Source organism: Pinus tabuliformis, chromosome 1_2, assembly GCF_031772625.1.
Source record: "Pinus tabuliformis cultivar Carrire ecotype Pingquan chromosome 1_2, CPIR1, whole genome shotgun sequence".
Taxonomy (NCBI): Eukaryota; Viridiplantae; Streptophyta; class Pinopsida; order Pinales; family Pinaceae; genus Pinus; species Pinus tabuliformis.
In genome coordinates, this window is record NC_142298.1 from 703,407,513 (window position 1) to 703,429,539 (window position 22,027).

Consider the following 22,027-nt stretch of genomic DNA (forward strand, 5'->3'; position numbering starts at 1 on the left):
GAGGAACCCCATTGAGTAAATTTTGGGGTAGCTAGGGAAAGAAGTCCAAATTGGGGGTTGCACTTGCAATCCCTCACATTTGAGGAACCCCATGAAGAAATCTATAAGTAAAGGAGAATTGGAATCACATTTTCATCATTGATTTGGATTGGATATTTCTATTTTTTTTGAGCTGAGGTTCTGAGGGTTTTAAGACCCCTTCTTCTTGATTAGTTTTGGTGGAGGTGATCCCACCCTAGGTAATCCCTTTTCTAGTTTTGGTGGAGCTAATCCCACCCTACCTAGACACCTCTTTTCTTATTTTGGTACAGTACATTTCTTTGGAACAGTTTTGGTCTGATTTTGGCATACGAGGAAAAATTTATCTGAGGTCATATATTAGGCCGTTTACAGGACAGTGAAAGGCATCTCTATTTGAAGGCTACCGACAAGGCTCTTTCTACACAGTCAGCAACGTCTCCTTGGTAATCTTCTGGGTTTTTGGTCATTGAGCTCCTGGCTGAGAACGGATCAAGTTTGAGTCTGGGCTGCAGCAGGTCCAAAGTATAAATTGGTGTTCTGGGGCACATTTTGGGTGCTGGTACTAGTTCCTGAGGATATTTAGCATAGTGTCATCACCCTAAATCAGCCCATAGGCTGTTAAGACAACAGCAGCCCAATTAGCATGTCTCTGAAGGCTGCAGAGATCTAATAGAGCAACCTGTACAAGCTCGGACTGTGCAAGCATGGCAGAAGAAACCAATGCAATCAGAGGTTGAAACATTACTTCACTGCAGGGAAAAACAGTTAAGTGTGTGTCCGTCAGAAACAGCAAACAAGTCGGTGACAGCACAGTAGACAGTGAGCTAATTTAGTAGAGCAACAGTAGTATACTATAGTAATAGAGTGACTTACAGTTTACTAAATCTTGGCATTGTAATCAGAATTATACTGTGGATTATTGGTTGGAGGAATCTACTGTTTATGGGGCAATCAGCCATATTTTACTGAAGTTTGTGGAAGAATTATATTACTGTTAAAGATCCTTTATGGTCATGCATTACAAAGATGAATGCCCATTGTTTGATGACTAGATGAATGTGCACTGCTGTGTATGACCTTTTCTGATTTTTTAGAGACCCTAACTAAATTAGAAACCCTAAGGACAAAAAAATTCCCTTTGGGATTTCATACTATTTGCAAGAGTTAGCGGTTCTCGTCATGTATGCTAATTTTAACTAATGTTGGTTGTCATGGGAATTTTGTGCCCTGGAAGCCCATAAAGGTCTTAACTTCATTTAATTATGAGAAAGGTAGCATTGGTTTGAGGGTAGACTGGGTGTCAGCTATGAGTGCAGGGTACATGATAAGGATCTGAAGTCTTGGGGTATGTGGTACAGGGTATAGCTAAGATACATTTCGTCAAAAGAAATTTGGGCGCTAGAAAAAAATTGCTTTCCTCTTGTATTAAAAGATGAAATGTTCTGTTATTAGGAAATGGATTTTTTGTTCTGTTAAATTTTAACATATGTTCTGTTAATATAATACAGGGGAATGATTTTTATTGGATTGAAACGCTTCAACAAAGCCCTAGAATTTTTTCAGCATGTGAGTGGGTAACATATTCTTAAGATGACTCTCCTGCTCGTTTTTTTCTTCACTATTTTTGACAGCTGCTGTTGCATTATTAGAATGGCCAATTATGTTGTTTTTCATGCAGGCTATCACAGCCCCAGCGACAACTTTAACTGCAATAACTGTGGAAGCGTACAAAAAGTTTGTCCTAGTTTCTCTCATTCAGACTGGTCAGGTTAGCTTTTCACTGGGTTTCATTAATGTTAATATATAGTATGCGGCTACAAAATACTTAGTTTACATCCAGATTCCACAATTCTGTGAAATTACGTGGAGGATATTTTAACTGATACTCTTGATCTGTTCATTCTTCTTTCATTTTATTTCTCTTATAGCCTATTTTTGTTTTCTCAAAATTTATTACAGGTTCCAGCATTTCCAAAATACACACCTGCTGTTGTCCAAAGAAATTTGAAATCTTGCACTCAGGTATATGTAGTCATTGTTGTACATTCTACAGACATGATTCAGGCTGTGTTCACGTATGCCAACATTTAAATTGGCTAGTTTATATTTTTCACTGATCTATGAAACATTTTCCCTGCTTGGTTTGATTGACTGTACTAGTTAGTGTATGGTGTTTGAACAATGGCAAGCTCTCTGATATTTTAATTCTCACATGATCTGTACATCATAAATTCTTGTATATTATGGATTAGATTGCTTATCATATATCTAATGTTGATGTTTGTAGCTCGGATGGGTACTTTGCACAGGTCTAAGTGTCAAGACATGTGGAAGTCGTCCAAAGTCTTTATCTTAGTAATCAAGCGAATTCTTAAAGTGAAGTATCTTTTATAAAAATGAGTTTAATATCGAATGAAATGTAAAGTTTTTACATTAGTGAATTAGATGAATCTAGACCATTGACCTAGACTTAATCTCAATAATTAATCTCATTCAGACATTAGGGTTATGGAGACTGTCATCAATTGTTATTTGATTTGGTTAATAACTCAAAATTATAAAGGCAAGGCCAAGTGAAGAAGAAAGACACACAGTGATTGAAACACAAAGGACAGTGACTGAAGGACACCTCAGCAAGGGTGATAAAGGAATTTTATCGAATGATCTACAACAGATGTAGGCAGTACACAGGCTGTGCAGGCCAGCACAATATTAGGTTGCGTGTAAGCCGTATAGGAGACCACATGTGTGGGCCATATAGAAATTGTGAGCAGGCCATACAGCAGCCAACAGTTTGAGTGGTGTTTCAGGAGGTGTTGGAGGGCCATACAGGTGCCCAAGTAAAATTCTGAAATTTGCTATCGCTTCTAAAATTCTGAAGTTCTAATGTTTTCTAAGAGGGGCCATTTTTACAGTAAGGGAGCCGTTGTAAGCTTTGAAGTTTTTTCTGGGGAAAATAGAGTTCGTAATTTCTATTAAAAAGATATAATAGAGATTACATGCTGTTGATGCCAAGGCATATGCAGTAGTGTTTACAATAACCAATACTTCAGGGAAGTATGCAGATAAAGCCCTCAGACAGGGCATCCAGAAACAGGGTATGTAAACCCCAACAGGAGTATACGCCTACCCTAACAAACTAATATAAACAGTAAATAAACGATATCTCAAAAACCCTCAAAACAGGGCAGCAAGAAAAATGGATCTGTAAACCCCAACAGGAGGATACCCCTACCCATCTCAAGCCAAAATAAACAGAAAAATAAACAATAGCTCCTGGAGAAAGTGCAGAAGGTTCGAAATGACCGCCAAAACAAAGAGGAGAGGCACGAAATGGAAATGGGGCAGCCAGTGTAGCCACACCCCCCACCCCCTCAACTCTCCTTCTGTGAGGAAGCCAAAGGAAGATACCGCCCATATATCCAAAGAAGCCATAAGAAAAAACCAACCAGAAACAGCCATTGAAGAGACGGCACGAATCGGTGCAGAGACAGACTCCACACCACAGATCCCTCAACGCTTCCAATAACTGTCCAGGTAAGCCAGCGATAAACCAAAAATAGAAACCCACAGCTCAGCAAGGGAACCCATCAGGGCCCAACAGGAGCAGTGGAGTTTCGGATCCGGGGGCAGAGGCGGCTGGGGCAGCCACCTCGCCCCCACAAGGCCAGCAAAGCCCCCGCCCCCGCACCAAGGTTCAGCACGGACTAGGAAGGTCCTTCAAAACAGAGAGTCTGAAGAGAGTCGAAATCCGCCGAAGATCAGCAGAGAATGAAGGAAAACTCCGCCGCTGCCCAAAGAACAGAGCACGAAACCGGAACTCTGCTTATAATATAAACAGAGCAGGCACACGACCCCGGGGACGGCAGACGATAAACAGAGCCGCGCTGTGGTGAAAAGAACCGCCTGAGAGAAGGTTGCAGAGGCCGAAGTCTGTCTGCACCACCGGCTACTGGAACCGTTGAAACAACAAACTCCCCAGACGCAGCAACCCCCGGCTGAGATGAGTCACCAAGCGAAAGGTGTATGGGCGGCGGAAGCCTCACCAGAGGTAAACCCAGCCGCCGCAGGCGCAAGCAGCAAAACCAGAGCCGACGAAACCCTAGCTTCTCCCGCGCGTCGCTCCTCCCCTTCCGATCAAAAAATCTCGTCGAGGAATTGATTCAAAGCTTTGAAGTTATTTTAACGAGAAGCTGATTTAAAAGACAAATATTTCTCTATGCATGTGAAAAATTGGTTTCATTTGCTTCTGTTGTATTGTGCATTTTATTTAGTGAGCTAAATTTAACATTTATTTTTTAGCAAGGAAATCACTAGGTAGTAATTTGCCTAAGGACTGGTTGAGAAAAATTAACATGGTATCAAAGCTCACATTCTAAAGAGGAAGCCAATTTTCAAGTTTGTACCAGTGTTGCGAAATCACAATTTTTTTCCTGAAACGATTAAATCGGCGATTTTTTGATTTTCAAAAAAATTGCAATTTTTTCCCAAAAAATCTTGATTTTTGTAATTTTTTTTAATTATGCTGATTTTTACCGATTTATCCCAATTTTTACGATTTTTTTCCAATTTCGGACCCTCGCTGATTTAATCTTGATCGTGGTGTTCGCAACATTGGTTTGTACTACAGATCATAGCAGGTCTATAAACAAGTAGTAAATCTTGTGGGTGCTTGAAGGATGAAGCACAATTGCACGACAATTTGTTGAGATCTGAAACATGGCAACAAGTCTCAGATTCAACGATGGATTGGATGGAAATCCAACTTCCTGTCATAGAAAGCAAGGGTTATGCTTTTGAAGGAAAATGACCTTTGGGAAAATGTTAACCAAGTAGTTTCTTCACTGGCAGGTCCACACCAATCGATAGCTCATGAGAAGCAGATAAGCCCAATGGGTGTTCTTGGATATAAAATTATAGAAAATAAATATAAATAAACATTAGTAATAAAAATAATGATTATTCAAATAGTCATTAGTTAAGTGAAAAGGCATGTCTAAAAGACATACCCAATCATGAAAGGACACCTGCCTAGGTATATAAGTAGGGCCTCATTGTAACATTCAACATCCTTGTACATTATATATATATTAATAAAATATTATTTACAAAAGACATTTGTGTATTTTACATTTAAAGTCAACAAGCTACAGTTTTGTTGCTTCAGTGGTATCAAAGCCATGCGAGTCTTTGAACATTATCCGCCACACAATATGCTGTTAAGTTTTCGCCCTGAATTCATTGAGAAATTAAGTAAAATTCAAGAAACGTTTTAGCGATTAGCAAAATCAAGTGCAAAAATTACAACATGTCTAAAGGAGACTAACATTAAAGAATGTTCTAACCAAGAAAATGATGCAGAATAGGATATTGAAGAAATTGATCTTGATGTGGATGAGTATGATATATATCAAGATGATGATCCAAATGAAGTTGATCTTGATGTGGATGAGAATGATATCAATCATGATGGTGATAAAGATGAGCCTGCTAGCTCGGAGACTGTTGAAAAAGCTGAAAAAGATGATGAAAGTGAAAATGAATAGAGGAAAGAAAAGTCAAAGGAATTACCAAAAAATTCGGAGGAGTCTCCTATAGAGTTTAGCAGCTCCCCTCTTAATATTTCTCTTGATATTCCTCATTCCTCATCCTTTGATTCAAATGAAAGTAGTGATGGGGATAATAATTATGTTTATGAAGATCAATATGAAGCTATGGAAGACGATGAATCTCAGCAAGTTCGAACTAAGAAACATTGATTTGAAGAGTTCCAAAGTGAATACTCGGAAGATGTTGATACATGACTGAGTAAAATTGCAAAGACTGATTATTATTTTGATCTCTTGAAAGAAATTGGATATGAAGATGAGAATATATTGTTGGGGAAGTATAAATGGGACATAATCTTGGGAAGAGGGGGATTCGCTAAGGTATACCAACAAAGAAAAAGTTCACGAGAAGAAGGAATGGGTAGAATGCATCAAGACAAAATTCTCTATTGTGAGAACACTAAAGCATCCCAACATTGTGCAACTCTACGAAGCTATGTTGCAGGAAACGTGGGGCAGAAGGGCGTTTCCGTACGGAAACGGGTACGAAACGCTGAAACGCGTTTGGTACGGCCCTGAAACGCGTTTCAGGTCGTACTGCCACGTTTCACGAAACTGAAACATGGCCAGTACGGCCTGAAACGTGTTTCAGGGCCGTACGACCCACGTTTCAGCATTTACTTGTTTTTTTATTTATTTTTTATTTTATTTGTTTTCTAATCTATTCTTACGTTAGCATAGTGACTTCTAGTTGCTTCCAGATGCCTGTCTAAAGTTATAAAAGTGAACTTTTGCCCTAGTGTTGATATACAGTTCATGGTAATGTTAAATTCTTAAAGTAAAAGTGATAGTCTCCTTTATTTTTCAATTTCATCCTTTTACTTAAATTTTTAACATTACCATGAAATGACTCAGGATGTTTGAGAGTGGTTTCGCCCTCATTGGATTTCATATGGAGAAAGTAGAATTTTAGATCTCACTCAAAATCCAGCAGACTTATTTGTTTTTCAGGATTTTAGGATTGGGGGGATTGCAATGTTTCCAGTGGATTTTATCATGTACTAGGGTATGGAACTTGTATTTAATCAAGAGAACCAAGCCCTCTATGCAGGGGAAACACCCAATAATCAAGAGAATGTAGGGTACTAGGGTATGAAACTTGTATTTAATCAAGAGCATTAAGGTCGTTCAACTATGTAGGAGGAGACTCCCAATCAAGCACGAGACAAGAAATTAGAAATTTCTCGTGGCTGATTTTGGATATTTCTATTTTCATTATGTGATTATTCATGAGTAAATGTGATGCAAATTTAGATACTTATAGTTTATGCATTGACAATTGACAGTTTTATCATAATGTAATAAATTAAAATGTATCATATATGCTTTATGATTGAACATATTTCTTAAATGTCCTAATATCTCTATATCTATATATATATATATATTCGCGTTTCCTTGTTTCCAAAATTTGGGGAGGTCGCGTTTCGTATCGCTTCCCGTTTCGGAAACTCGCACCCGTTTCCCCGTTTCGTGCAACCTTGCTACGAAGTGATGGCCAACAAAGAAAATATATATTTTGTGATGGAGTATGTTAGCGATGAAACCCTACTAAACAAAATAAAGTTCGCTACCCGTAAAAACGGACTTACCTGGAGGATATATCAAGGAAATATTTCCAGCAGCTGATCAACGCGGTTGACGTTTGTCACAGAAAGGGAATTTGTCACAGAGACATCCAAACTGAAAACCTACTTTAAGATGATAAGGGGAACCTCAAGGTTGCGGATTTCGGGCTGAGCGTTATTCGCGAGCAGGTGGGGAAGGATGGAATGTTTCACATACTGTGCGACACTTTTGGGTTCAGCGTGCCCAAGGTTTTAAGGCAGAAGGGTTACGATGCTCGCAACGTAGACATATGGTCATGTAGAGTAATTCTATACGAACTTAGGTTTGGGTGTTTACCATTTGGTCATGACAATTTGCCTGCCATGTACAAGAGAATGATGAACACACAATACAGTTGCGAGAGGCCTTGCTTCGTAGGTGAAGTTCGTGAGCTTCTTTTTCAAATGTTTCATCCTAACCCTAACACCCAGATCACCATTCTTGTGATCATTGAGCTACCCTGGTTCAGAGAGGGCTTCGAGGATTAGAATCTATCATTGTGTCACCAAGATCTCATTGAAAGCTCATGCCCTTTGGATGTAGATTTGCCCTTCATAGATATGGAGACTGAACCGAATCCCTCATTCCTGAATGCCTTTGGTCTATTGGCTTCATGGGGCAAAGGACTGGATCTCGCTCCTTGGTTCGGGGATTCAAGAAGGCTACTAAGATTCATGACCAATCAGCCGGTTTCAATGATTATATCGAAGGTTGAGGAGATTGTGAAGGCCAGTGGATTTAGTGTCAGAGAGAGAGTGAGTACGGTGGATAATGAGGGATTGAAAATTGGTTGGGAAGAGTGATTGGGTGTTGAAGCACAGGTTTTTGAAATAGCGTCGTCTTTGTACACAATGGATGTGATTAAAACTGGAGAGGATTTCTTGGATTAGTGAACACAGATGCCGCATGAGTTATCTGTGATGAAGATTTGCGATGCAACCATTGAAAGAGACAAGCCGTTGGCATATGTCCGATGGGTAGTAATTTAGGAACTAAAATAAACATAACTATAAATTAGTAAAATAACATAAATATTAACTATAAAGTTACTTTATAAATGTTATTAAAGTTACTTTATAAACTTATAAAGTTACTTTGTTAAAAAATTAATTAATTAATTTATATATAATAAATAAAATAAAATTAAAATAATCTATATATATATCTCTCTCTCTAAGGGATCTAATTCCAAGACAATAGTACCGATGACTTACACATGCCGGAAAAGATGTGGGCAAGGAAGAAGTTATTAACGATTAAGCTTTGAGGACAAAGCTTCTTGAAGAGAGAGGCAATGTTATGAATATAAAATTATATAAAATAGATATAAATAAACATTAATAATCAAAATAATGATTATTCAAATAGTCATTAGTTAAGTGAAAAGGCATGTCTAAAAGACATACCCAATCATGAAAGGAAACTTGCCTAGGTATATAAGCAGGGCCTCATTGTAACATTCAACATCCTTATACATTATATATATATTAATAAAATATTATTTATAAAATACATTTGTGTATTTTACATTTAAAGTCAACAAGCTATAATTTTGTTGCTTCAGATGCAATGACAGATCATCCAATTGTTCACTTGTTTGAGGAATAATCGGCTAGAGAAATGTTCGACGCTTTAGTGGGTCCTTTTCAGAGCGACACCATGAACAGGAAAATGATATTGAGAAATAAGCTTAGATCTGTGCAGATGTCCAAATTTGACAATGTTTCTAGCTACCTCATGAGGATCAGTCAGATAGATGAATTGGTCAACTTGTATTAGTAGGGGAGAAAGTTTCCAATGTATAGTTAGTTAATATGGCATTGAATGGTTTCTCAAAGCCTTGGGAACCATTTGTCAGGAGTATTTGTGCTTGGGAGAAAGTTCCCACTTTTTAGGGGTGTTGACCCCTACTGGTCAACTACCCATGCAGTGCACCCCGTTTTTCTTGACAAAAAGAAGCAGCACCTGATCAGCATGTCCGTGCCATCCTGCCATCATCAGCAGCTTGATCTTTTTGATTGTAAACCCAGTCTGCATGTATTAATTGTAAATAATCCTAGCAGACATGAGTCATGTATGTATTTTGCCTAGGTGGACCTAACTTTCTGATGATAATCTACGTCCCGGAAGGTTTTTCGTCTCACCGATCCACGGATCGGCAGAGTTTTCCTTCAAACCTGACCCCAAAGCCGGGATTGATTTTGTCATTAGAACTTTAGGAAAATCCTAGTGTGTTAAATCTGCTAGATTATAGTTGTGTCGCAGAACTGGGTGTTTTGTGAGGGTCTGTATTAAATGGGTTTGTCCCTTAAGATGTAATTTTGTAAAAGTCATGATGTAATGTGTCCTGAGGGTCGAGAAATGTTTTAAATCCCCTCATGAGTCCTAAGTCCTAGGTCCTAGGTGATGTTTCCGAAAGCTTAGTTCAGTGATCCATGTTAAATGAATTAAAAAATTAAAAAATGAATAAAAATAATAAAATAATAAAAAATAATAAAAAAAAATTAAAAAATGAAGCAAAAACCCTAACTAATAAAATAATAATATTTTAAGTTAATCGACGGATGAGATCAAGAGATGTCTTGATCCTCATCAACGGTCGAGATCATTTCTACATGGATCACTCGAACTAGCCGTTAGGATCATTTCCTTTATATAGGGTCTTAGGGGGTCATTTCAAATCATCTGATCTGTGAGTCTGTACTGAAAGCTCTCTTGTAATCTGATTTCTGATTAATAAAGAAGACTTTGGGGTTCAAACTGGCTGGTGTTACTCTCTGGGATTGCTGTGAGATCTTTAATTTTCTGCATATTTCAGTTTTCAGCCATTAATCATAGCTTGTTTTTTTTTAGAGTAGTGTGAGCACAGGTATCTTGTTCACCTGCTAGGGTTTGAGGGCTGCTAGGGTTTCTGAAATAATGGCAGGTATCTCCATTATTTCCTGAGATCTAGCAGCTTTCTCTCTCTCTTTGCTGAGGGTTGCTTGAGATGTGCAGGAAAACATTTTTTGAAGGAAATTTTGTGGGCGTTCGGGGAAGTTCTCGGCTGAACCAGCCAACTCCCGCAGGCTCTTCTGTGCAGAGCCCAGCTGATTGTGCCCTGGGTTAATCATTTAAAGTTTCTTTTCTGTTTTACATTGAGAGATTTTCTTTCTGTTCACAGTGAAGTTCAAAAATTTCTGATATATTGAAAATATTGCTGCTCTTATTGTTAAATCTGGCATTTCAGAGGCCAAATCTGTAAATTATTAAGCTGTCTTAGGGTTTCATTTTTTTAAGGGTTTTTCAAATTTTTGTTTTATTCAGTCTTCACTAGGGTTTTGTTTTCTTGTGTTTGAGGCTACAGGATTTTCATCAAGAAGCATTTATAAAAGAAGTTCCCAGCCACCGATAAAGTTCTGAAGCACGGGCCAAGCAAACGCACTGTCACCGGGTTCTCATTTCCGATACCGATTGCTGCTGTCAAGGCCATCACTCGGGTATATACGCGTCGGTAGCCAGGTAACGTGGGAGGTAATTTTCATCGCGGTTTCAGTTTATCCGCGTCTTGGTGTTTATGATTAACCATTTCTCAGTCTTTAATAAAAATAAAAAATCATATTCATTTTCTGTTGGTTTCATAAATCCATATATCGACTTATTGTATGCCTGCAAGAGAAGCTCGAATAACTGTATGATTGCAATCTGTGGTCCTGGGCATCGAAGCCGTAAGAAAGTGACAGAGTGCAAGCTCAAATCGATTTTTATTCTTCCTCTGGCCACCGTCACCTGTGCTGGTCGAAATTTTTTTGAAAACGTGTTCAGTTTTGTGTATTATCGACCTTCACCTGCAACAAATATTGAATCCATTTCCCCCTGCGTGTTACCTCCGCGCTGCATTTCTATTTCATTTCTTCCGCCTTTGAAACTGTCGGATCTGCGTGTTATGTCCCATTTGGTAAGCATTCGGGTTGCCTAGCGTCAAAGTCCTCTGCATCATGTTTTCGATATCCACTGACAGCGATTATCACCGAGGTCGAAATGATCTGGTAAATCAATATGGCATGGTTGCTGTATGCCCGAAACTCCACCTGCAAACACTCGCGTTTTTCTGTGTCGGCCGTCGAAGGGCAATCCACGATTTGTAGTTACGGGCCAGATCTAGCCATCGTAGCAGGTATCATATATATAAAATGTGTTTGCGTGGTTGCATAAATGGTAAGTCGGGTTTCCATCTGAGTTTGGTTTCATTTTGAAGGATAGCGTAGGGTTTGGATGGTTCATTTTTCGTTCAATTCGTTTTCCAAATTTTTACGCTTAGTTTTGATTTAGATTTTAGAATTTTGACCTTAGTTTAATTTTCATAATGGTTAGATTTTAGTTTAATTAGACTTTGGTTTAAATTTTTTTTTAAATAATTAGATTTTAATATAAAGTTCCGTTTTGAAAATGTGAAAAATAAAAAAAAATAAAAAATAAAAATATGAAAAGGTTCATTTTATTTTTAGATTAGATTTTGTAAATTTTTTAAAAAAATTTTAATTTAGATTTTTCATTTAGGTTAGATTTAATTTAGAATAAACTTTTAATTTTAGATTTTGATAGTGCTGTTTTAGTCTAGGAATTAAATTTTTAATTTAGGCTTAGTTTTATAGTTTAGTTTTAATAATTTCTAGATTTCATTTAAAAAAAAAAAAAAAAAAATTTGAAAAATATAAAAATTTTGTGGAAAGTTATTTTGCCAGATTCAGTGGTTTTTCGCGATATATCTTTATTGCTGAGATCTAAAGTTTTTTCAAGCCGAGATGCGAAATTGATATCTGTTAATGGTTTATGATTCTCGTGGTGATTAAAAGCATTCATCTCTTCAAATTTTCAGTTGCCGGGTATCATTTTGGTCACATGATTTAGCTAATGCTAGATGGTTGCTGTTTATGGTCCATGTTTCTTTATCATTTAAAAAGTAATCATTTAAGCATTGATTCCACAAGGCACTGGTCTGCTAAATTAACCAAATCATCGCGTGCTTTTTTTACATCGTGTCTCGTGTCTCCCAACCAACTGGTTGACAGTTGGTCACATCATCTCACAGGGTCTACCCCCCTTAGCCGCGGGAGACAGGCTCAAACGGAGGGATCGGGGATCAGAGTGATAGCCCCCGGTCCGAGCGTTGTCGTGCCAATCTGCGCGACAACAAGGGGCTTTGCTACGATTGCATCTAGGCAGAGACTTGGGAGGAGTCTAAAGCCAACAGGCAAGGACGACATGAGAACGTGTGTAGAGATTTCACCTACAAGCTATTAAACTCTTGTTGACATTTTTTCAAACACTTAGGTAAACTCTGGTTTCTGACTCCAATAAATATTCAACAATAATACAATTTTTTCACACATTCAACTGTCATTTATGAGAAGAAATACAAATGACTAAGTCTTGAAAATATTTGCAGCATAACAGAATAATAAATAATCACACTATTTGATGCAAATATTTTGGGCAATGCCTCTGGAGAAACTCCGGAGGAAAAAGCAGTCCACAAGAGAGAAATTTTATTGAGCTCACGAGCTCACAGAAAATTTACAGAGAAATGCACAGGAAAATTTCCAGCAATTAATAGTCAACTTATCTCACTGAGTCTTCTCCCGATTTCTGTGCCAAACACCTAGGAAAACGTGCAAGAAATACATCGATTTCTGTGCCAAGTCTATCCTAGTTTGACAGCATATGGATTCCTAGAAAATTGTGCCAGCTGCTGTATCACTATTATTCAAACTGTACCAGCAGAACAGAAAATTTCTGCCTTGATTTCTGTGCCCTTTGCCTTGAAAAATGTGCCTAGATTTCAATGTACAGCCAGAATTAAATGTGCCAATCTCTCCTAGATATATGTGCCCAGCTCTACTTTCCTTGCCGCTCCTTCCTAAACTTTCTTCAGCTCCTACTCCCTTTCTCTCTCACTCTTCATTAAATGAAGAAAAACTGCCTCTTCCTCTCGCTTTTCTAGATCTCAATGGCTCAGATTCATTTTGGCCATATCGAGATCAACCGTCATGGCTTAATTTCACATTGGGCCCCACTTAAATCACCTAAGTGACACAATTTTATAAAGTTACACTCACTTGATAAAAGTCACTTTTTAGCCATTAATATAAAATGTACATTTTCCAACTTTATAAAATCACTTTATAAAGTGCCTAGAGAGAGAGAAATGTGCTCAGTCACTTCTGTATGCTATGCACTGTCAATGTAGAAGTATAATTGAGCTACCAAAAAGTAATACTCCCTCTAGCATCTCCACCACCAGAATTTGTCTCGAAGCCCATCTCAATACCTGTAGTTGCTCCCTCTGACCCTGAAGCCTATCCTACTACTTGCCCTGAAACCAAAGTTGAGAACCTATCATTGCTAACCATGCTCCGAGGAGTCCTATCATACTCTTGAGCATCTATCAATGCCATATCATACCAACTGAATCTCCTGGCAGTGCCTGATGAATCACTCTTCCTAGTTCGCTGTCCCCTCTTAGTACCCGACACTAATCTTGTATCCAAGATTCCCTTGGATACCCCCACAAGCTATCCCAACAACGTGTGTGACTGCCCCTGTCTGATGCCAAATGCTATCGCTGCGTCCAAGGTCGCTCCCTTTGAACATAGAAGCACCTGTCCATCTCAGACAAAACTCTATATTCATTATCATTAAAGGATGATACTAAGACCACATCTACCATCAACCTTGGAATAAATAACATCCCTCTCACCTCCAAAAGTTCTCCTGACCCTAGCTGGAATCTAACACATCCAACCCCCTTTATAGCATGCAAGGTACTAGCTCCACAACTCATTTGGGAATCTGAGCCTATCTCCGAAATACTATAGAACACTGACCTCATCCTGTCATGTGACTGGATGCTCTAATTTCCACTAGCCATAGCTCACTGTCCTCCTACACAGTTGTATTGCTGTTCGAAATACAAGCAATAAGAGAACTCATTCTCAAATTTCTCAGCAAAGTCATCAATCTTAGTTGATGCTACTATTGTTGCCTGAGCCTTTTTCTTCTTCTTGTATGGAAACTGGCTTGCATAGTGACCGGTCTTGTGAGATGCAAACATGTCACTTTTCTCATGTCCTTCATAGAAGTAGATCCCCCACTTCCCTTTATTTTTTTAAGCAAAACCGGTGCAATCCCTGCAATATTCCTTGTGCCAAAAACACAGTCTATTGAACATCAAAGACCTGACTCTGATACCATGAAGAAATTTCACCTACATGCTATTAAACCCGTGTAGACATTTCGTCAAGCACTTGGGCAAACTCTGATTTTTGACTCCAATAATTATTCAACAATAATGCAGATTTTTAACACATTCAGTTGTCATGAGTGAGTAGAAATATAAATGACTAAGTCTGGAAAGTATTTGTAGTTGAACAGAACAATAAACAATCACACCCTTTGACACATATTTTGGGGAATGCTCTTGGACAAAACCCTAGAGGGAAAACTAGTCCAGAAGAGAGAAATTTTATTAGGTCAAAGAAAATTAAGGAAACTTTTGAAGAATTTTCAACCCCCACTCCGGTTATCAGTTTTCCTTATTACTCCATGCATTTAGTTTTAAATCCAAGCATGATAAAAATTCTAAAAACTGGAAATAACAATATTTTCTGAAAACACAAATTTAGAGAACTCACAATCGCTGAAATTGTAGAAATACAACATAGCAAAATTATGAAATCCACACACAGAAAATAACACAGTGATTTTTGGTCAATGTGACCCTGGAAAAACCCCTTACAACTCTTGGGGAAAACCAGTTTGAGAGCTCTTCTTTATTTTTGAAAATTCTTTTACAGAAAAATTGAAATACACAGTAAAAATTCCAGCAACCAGAAATTACAACTTATCTCAATTTTCGTGCTTGAACTTTGCTTCGAAAATCATGCCAATCAGCAAACAGCCAAAACAAAATTTTTTCCAGCAATAAAACAACATTAAATGTTGTATGACTTGCCTCGAAAAACGTGCCCAAAACTTGCTGTAAGGACATTACGGACCGTACAGATTTCAGCAGTACAATTGCCTCAAAATTTGTGCCCTTGCTACTGTCCCTCTTCCTCGATCTCTATGTTGTCCTTCATTCTCGATTTCTGTGCCTTTCTCTTGCTATACGGCTTTGCCTTGGGATGTGTGCCAATAAATGCTGCTGCCAAGATTTGCCGAAATGTCTTCTCGCTGATCTCCTTCACTTCTTCACTGTTCATAAATTTTCTCCTTGCTCTCTCTTCTCTTTCTCTCAAATGCTCATGAAAGAATGAATAATCTTTTCCTCTTCTCTTCTCCTTTTACTCTAAATGACCTTTTGGGTTACCCTAAGCTGAGATTCATTTAGATCTAGGGATGATAATTGTTAAGTTTAGGTATGTTCTATGCCTAGAGCAATTTATTTTAATTTTCACAGTTAGCTCAATATCTTTTCTAGATTAGCAATCACATCAGCATTAAAGTAAACTGCAGATCATAGTTTTAAAACTCCGACTCCGACTCCGACTCGGCCGAGGATCGACTCCGACTCCGACTCCGAAACGGTAATGACTCGGCCGACTTGATTTCAATGACTCGGTCGTTGTAAAAAATACATTAAATATTTATTTTTTTAATAAAAAAACATAATTTTAAAGATTTTCATTCATGTTTCCAAACACACAGCATTATAATATAGATGGAAGACAACATATGATCAAAGTAGGCTCATGAACCAATCCATTATATCAAAATGGTACCCAATGGCAATACATAGTCAACTGTCATACATGATCAAAGACTCAAAACAAAAAACACATAACCAAGGAGGCTAGAAATGGCCTCTACAACAAAAGTATACTGTGACCAGACTCCAGTACTAGTACTACAGCTACTGGCTAGTAGCTACTGCCAGAGGAGCCAAGATCATGTCGATCAATCTCTGGATCATCATCAGAGTCAGACAAGGGGCCCCATGGCTCCTCCTCATCATCTTCATCTCCAACTGCAGTTGTAGAAGTGGTACCACTAGCAGGCTGTGCAACTGCAGCAGATGCAAGCTGAGATAGAATAGATATGCGGCTGCGCTTCTGTCGTGGCTGAGTAGAGGAAGCACCTACAATTGGAGTCCTTGCTGGCTGTGAGACTGAGGCTGGTGGATTGGGATCTGCATTCAACTGAACAGCATGTTCAAATTCAACTGATGTCTCAATATCTAAATCTAAATCAAGATCCTCATCAGGATAAAACTCTGCTGGACGACTCTCCACTACCCAACCTGATGTTGGATCAATGTCTTCCAACACAATGGGATCTGAATCAGGTCTTTTGTTTAGCAAATGGTTTCGTCTGAGCCGGAGGTTGTATTGGACATAAACTAGATCATTTAATCGTTTTTGATCCAAACGGTTTCTCTTCTTTGTGTTACTTGGGAGCAGGAGTGAAAACGGGAGCGGGAGCGACATTTTCAGAAGCTCTTGGTTTGGGAGCGAATCCCAGAGGAGTTCGACAACCAATGTCACTAACATCAAGGTACATAGAGGGATTGGTGCTCTTGATTAAATACGAGCTCCATACCCTAATACATGACAAAATTCAATGGAAACATTGCAATCCTCCAATCCTGAAATCCTAAAAAACTGATAAGTCTGTTGGATTTTGAATGAAATCTAAAATTCTACTTTCTCCATATGAAATCCAATGAGGCCGAAACCACTCTCAAACATCCTGAGTCATTTCATGGTAATGTTAAAAATTTAAGTAAAAGGATGAAAATGAAGATTAAGGAGAATGTCACTTTTACTTTAAGAATTTAACATTACCATGAAATTTGAATAGCATATCAATAGTAGAGAGCATTTGAGTGTGTTAAATAGGGTTTGGGAGGGGGAAATGGACCCCAAATAACATTTAACTAATTCATAAAACACATTGGAGTTCAAACCAATCAGCAAACACTTCAAAATTTCATTAAAAAAATGTCAAATCACTGTTTTGATGGGGTTACAGGCCACTGGTTATGACTCGGCCGAGTCAATACAGAAACGGCTGAGTTGGCCGAGTCAGCCATGACTCGGCCTAATGAACCGTTTCCTCCACCGAGTCACATTTTTGGGCAATGAAACGGATCAACTCGGCCGTTTCCGTTTCGAATCGGTTGAATTTTAAAACTATGCTGCAGATAGAACATAAACATAAATCGCAGAAGACAAGCCAAGACAAGAGGACACAAGATGTGGTGCTAGCCAGGGACAAACCCCAATGTGGGGAAACCCTTGATCAATTCTTCTTATATGTTCTTCAATAGTTCAGCAGAGAGCGAGATAGATAGTACATTTACAACAGAAGTCAACACTTTGACTTATCTAGATAAGAGCATAGATCATCTCTAAGAAGATGATACATGAGATCAGTTGAAGACATGCTGCTTCAACTGATTCTCCAAGGTGACTCCTTCACCTATCATCGTGCTGCATCTCGTCATCATGCTGCACCTCACCATGCTGCACCATGCTGCACCCATCATCACAATGCTGCATCTTATCATGCTTCATCAATCATGACAGTACCCATCACTGTACTGCATCATGTACCCTCATGTGCCATTGCTGCACCTTGTTTTGCCACCATGTGCTTGCTGCACCTTGCTTACCATACTGCTGTCCCAATTGCTATTGCAGCACCATGTCTTGCTGTTGTCCCAATTGCTATTGCAGCACTATGTCTTGCTGCTGTCCCAATGCTTACTGCTGTCCATGTGCCTTTGCTGCCATGTCACAACTGTCCCATGTATCTATACAACACTATGTACCTTGCTGTCCCATATATCTTGACAACACTATGTACCTTGCTGTCCCATATATCTTGACAACACTATGTACCTTGCTGTCCCATATATTAGCACTACTGTACTAGTTGCCTTGCTATCCCATGCATCTAACTATCAGTCCACAAACAACCCTCAATTCGCTGCATGCTACTGCTGATTTCTGCCTAGGGTTCTGTGCATGTACTTGACTGGTTAGGGCACACCAACAAGCCTAACATATAGGGAGAATACCCCTGTTTGCCTCGCTGTCCTTAGAGATGACAGCGACCTAGTTAGGAGGTCCTTCTCTCCCAACAACTGCTGTAATTTTCCCTTACTGCGTTCCTATAAACAGAGATATACACCCCAATATCATGTGTAAAACAATCACGAAACTCACCACTAGTCTGCGGCTTGATTTGCACAGTAAGACTGCTCCAATGTGTCACCTCAAGCCATCCTTCTTGCCTCATGCAATGACTAAGAGCTACAACTCTTCTTCTCTAATATCCTCACCCAAAACAGTCAACAAACTCGGACCTACCTCAACCTTCCTTGCTCCAATTGCATTAGGGCATCTAGCGTTAGGGCTGCTTTAGGTTTGCGTTAGGGCAATCTTCTATCTATGCCTAGGGCAACCTTCCATGTGCGTCCAGGGTAGCCTTCCATGTGTGTCTAGGGTAGCCTTACATCTGCGTTTAGGGCAACCTTCCATGTGTGTCTAGGGCAGCCTTCCATCTGCGTCTAGGGCAGCCTTCCATGTGTGTCTAGGGCAACGTTCCATTTGCGTTTAGGGCAGCCTTCCATGTGTGTCTAGGGCAGCCTTCCATCTGCGTCTAGGGCAGCCTTCCATATGCGTCTAGGGCAACCTTCCTTGTGTGTCTAGGGCAGCCTCCCTTCCTCCAACGTCTAGGGCTTCCACTCTTAGATTTCTCTTCCACTAAAACCCAATACAAGTGGAGAGAAATCAAGATAGAAGTGTTTGTGAAATGACTCTCAAGTCATTTCCTTTTATACTAAAACGTTGAGCACATGTGGGGTTTATTTGGTTGCTGGCCGACCTTGACGAATTGTCTTATAACACAAATAAATTCATAACTTCTTGAATACTTATCGAAATAGGATGATCTTTAGATCAATCCTACACCTCTTGATGAGAGGGATCCAAGAAAAATATCAGTTGCCATAAATAAGATGACCGACATGGAGTTTGGCTCTAGTTGCCAATTTTAACAAGAATAAATGTGCATTTAATTCTCACTTTCTATTTTTTAACTCACCCACTTAAATAAAAACCCACTTAGCCCTTTATTTCCGTAGTCACTTTTTCACTTTCTAATTCTTCATTGACTTTAATAAAGTCACCTTTAAATTAGAATGTAACTTTACCATTTATAAAGTCACTTTTAAATTAGAATGTAACTTTACCACTTATAAAGTCACTTTTAAATTAAATTGACTTTACCACTTATAAAGTCACTTAAGGAGAAAAGTACAAATAAATTTGGACACTTTTCCCTAGGCCAAAGATCAAAGCCTTAGGGAACCACTTGTCCTATGGTACCCAAATTTTAACACTCCCTCTTATCGAGGAAAGTGTTCCTCACGACTCCCATCTTGTCTTTGAAGTAGACATGCTTTCCCCGTGGTAAGGCTTTGGTGAAAATGTCCGCTACCTACTCATTTGTGGAAATGTACTCAAGCTTGACAACTCCCTTTTGGACATAGTCTCTAATGAAGTGATACTTGATCTTGCGAAGCCATATGGCCTCACAACTAGCCAAACTAGCAGCCATATACTACAACCCTCCTTGAACTCGGCCAACCATATCACAAGATAAAGACATAAAATTGTCCTTCCTTCTCCTTGCTAACTCGGCTCCTTGAGGTCTGTGGCTTCTTTGGCAATTCTTTAGATGAATTGCACTTGTGATCGATGCCAAATGATCTTCACTTCATCTCTTCTTATAGTGATCTAGGTGGTGTCACTTTCCACCAAGGGTCATGCCTTCTACCCGAAGCCAACTTGAGCCTACATACAAAAACGCACTAACATAAGAAATAAAATTCTTTTTGTTTGACTTTTGCCACTTCATTCAAGCCCTAGGTGCCTCTTAGCCCTTCAAGGTTGCTCCTCATGCTTTCAATGAACGACAATGATTTTCTCCATGTGTAATGCACCGTACGCGAATGTGCCAAGGAGTTAGGAACTCGTCAATGGAATACTCTTCCATATGCCATGTCATAAATGTGTCCAATCAACCCAAGAGAGTGCGTCATAGAGATGTGTTCCAACCTCTCTAAGAAACAGATAATATGTTGCATTACTAGAAAATTGTGCCCTAGAAGCAGGGTTGACGACTAGTAAAAGCTTTATCTAGCTGTGAAAAGGGAGTATATAAAATAGAGTGCACTAGCTATTAACCTTAATTTGGATAAATTACATAAAAATTAACCATGAATAGCTAAATCAACCTCATCATGTATGCACAAAGGTTAATGCTCAAATATAATCATAGTGCTCACAACTAGTCACCAGCAAATTTAATCGCCACGAACATGTGTGCCAATGAGTAGTGCACTTTAATAAAGAGTTGGACCAAGATGTTACTAATGGGATTTACACACTGATGTAGAGTGGTTATGTTCTAGTTAACAGGGGATTAAAAATTGCTCTGGATAAAAAGCGATCCCCTGAGGTACATTCCAGAGTCTGGAAAACTAGAAGAAAGTAGTGGTGTTTTAATGCTTTGCAAAAGTGAGTGCTTATAGATATAATGGAACCCAGCCTATTGGAGGAAGAAATCTTCCTATATTGCTTCACTCTCAGACATTCATCCAGCTTGGCTGTCCTAAAGTCAGACCAGTAGTTTCTGTTGAAATGGAAAAACACATTAACAATGATAAAAGACCAACTTCTTTTCCAACACTAATGTTTATAAATTCAAAGCTTTTTTCCAAACACCAATGTTTATAAACAGTTGAAGCCCATGTGTATGCTGAGCCAACATCAGCCAATCTTTCCTAACTCTTCGCCGACTTATCAAGCATGCTATTCAGTTTGCAAGGCTGAGCTGCTGTCTTGGCTGATTCCTTTTACAATGGTCTGTGTCCCTCAAGATTTTACAAAATAACTGTCTGTTTTAGTCTTGTACTGTTTACATGAAGTTGATTTTCTAAAAATTTCTCTTTTGAGCTGAGAAAGCCCTACTGATCTGTAGCAAAAATTTTAATAAACTTTCAGAACCTCATTTGTTTTTGATCTCTTATTTTTCTTTCTTTGCAGCTTGGTTTTGCAGTTCCTATTCACACTTACTGAAATTTGACTTTATTGAATTTACGAAGATAAAAATATAGCATTACTAAGCTGGCAACCGTTTTGGAGAAATCTTCCTAACTGTAGATGTACAAGTAGCTGTCATGTACTCTAAAGAAATAGACTGGCAATATATTCCCAAGATAAGCAAAATATTGTTCTTGGAAGTTGGGATTCGTATTTGGACAACTAAATTTCCATTTTTCTGCCCAGGGCCATTTCCTTTTGTTCCATCAATGGATCAGATCATATTTGTTTCTATATTTTCCTATGTTGTTTCTATGTTTACTAAAGTCTCTAAAAGAAGAGGATTGATTATTGAAGTCTCTTTGACCCTAAACATGTTTCTTTTTCAATGATTTTTCTTCTACTTTTTGTTATCAGGAGATCAGATGATCCCTATAGGCTCTGTTATATCTGTTGTGTTGTTGCTTCATTCGCTGAAGACTCTAAAACAAGAGGATTGATTGCTGAAGTCTCCTTGAGCAATCTTTTCCACTAGTCTCATTATTCCGGTGAGGATTTTTGCCCCTTACCTAAACTGGTCTTCTCTTGTCCTCTACTTTATTGAAGCCATTTTAAACTGTGTCTCCTTCATTCAAAGGATTCTTTTGGTTTGTAAATTTCTGAAATGCTGTGAACTATACTCATGGGAAGCTCTGC

The 22,027-nt window shown here is 38.7% G+C and overlaps 1 protein-coding gene across 1 annotated transcript in view; it reads left to right on the forward strand.

The window, feature by feature from the left end:
• Positions 1–22,027, forward strand: part of COP13 (Proteasome component (PCI) domain protein) — a 200,713-nt gene that overhangs the window by 101,586 nt on the left and 77,100 nt on the right. The window contains exons 4-6 of the mRNA XM_089395832.1: positions 1,530–1,587; positions 1,700–1,789; positions 1,981–2,043. Coding sequence (XP_089251958.1) covers positions 1,530–1,587; positions 1,700–1,789; positions 1,981–2,043 — 211 coding nt within the window. The remainder of the gene's footprint in view (positions 1–1,529; positions 1,588–1,699; positions 1,790–1,980; positions 2,044–22,027) is intronic.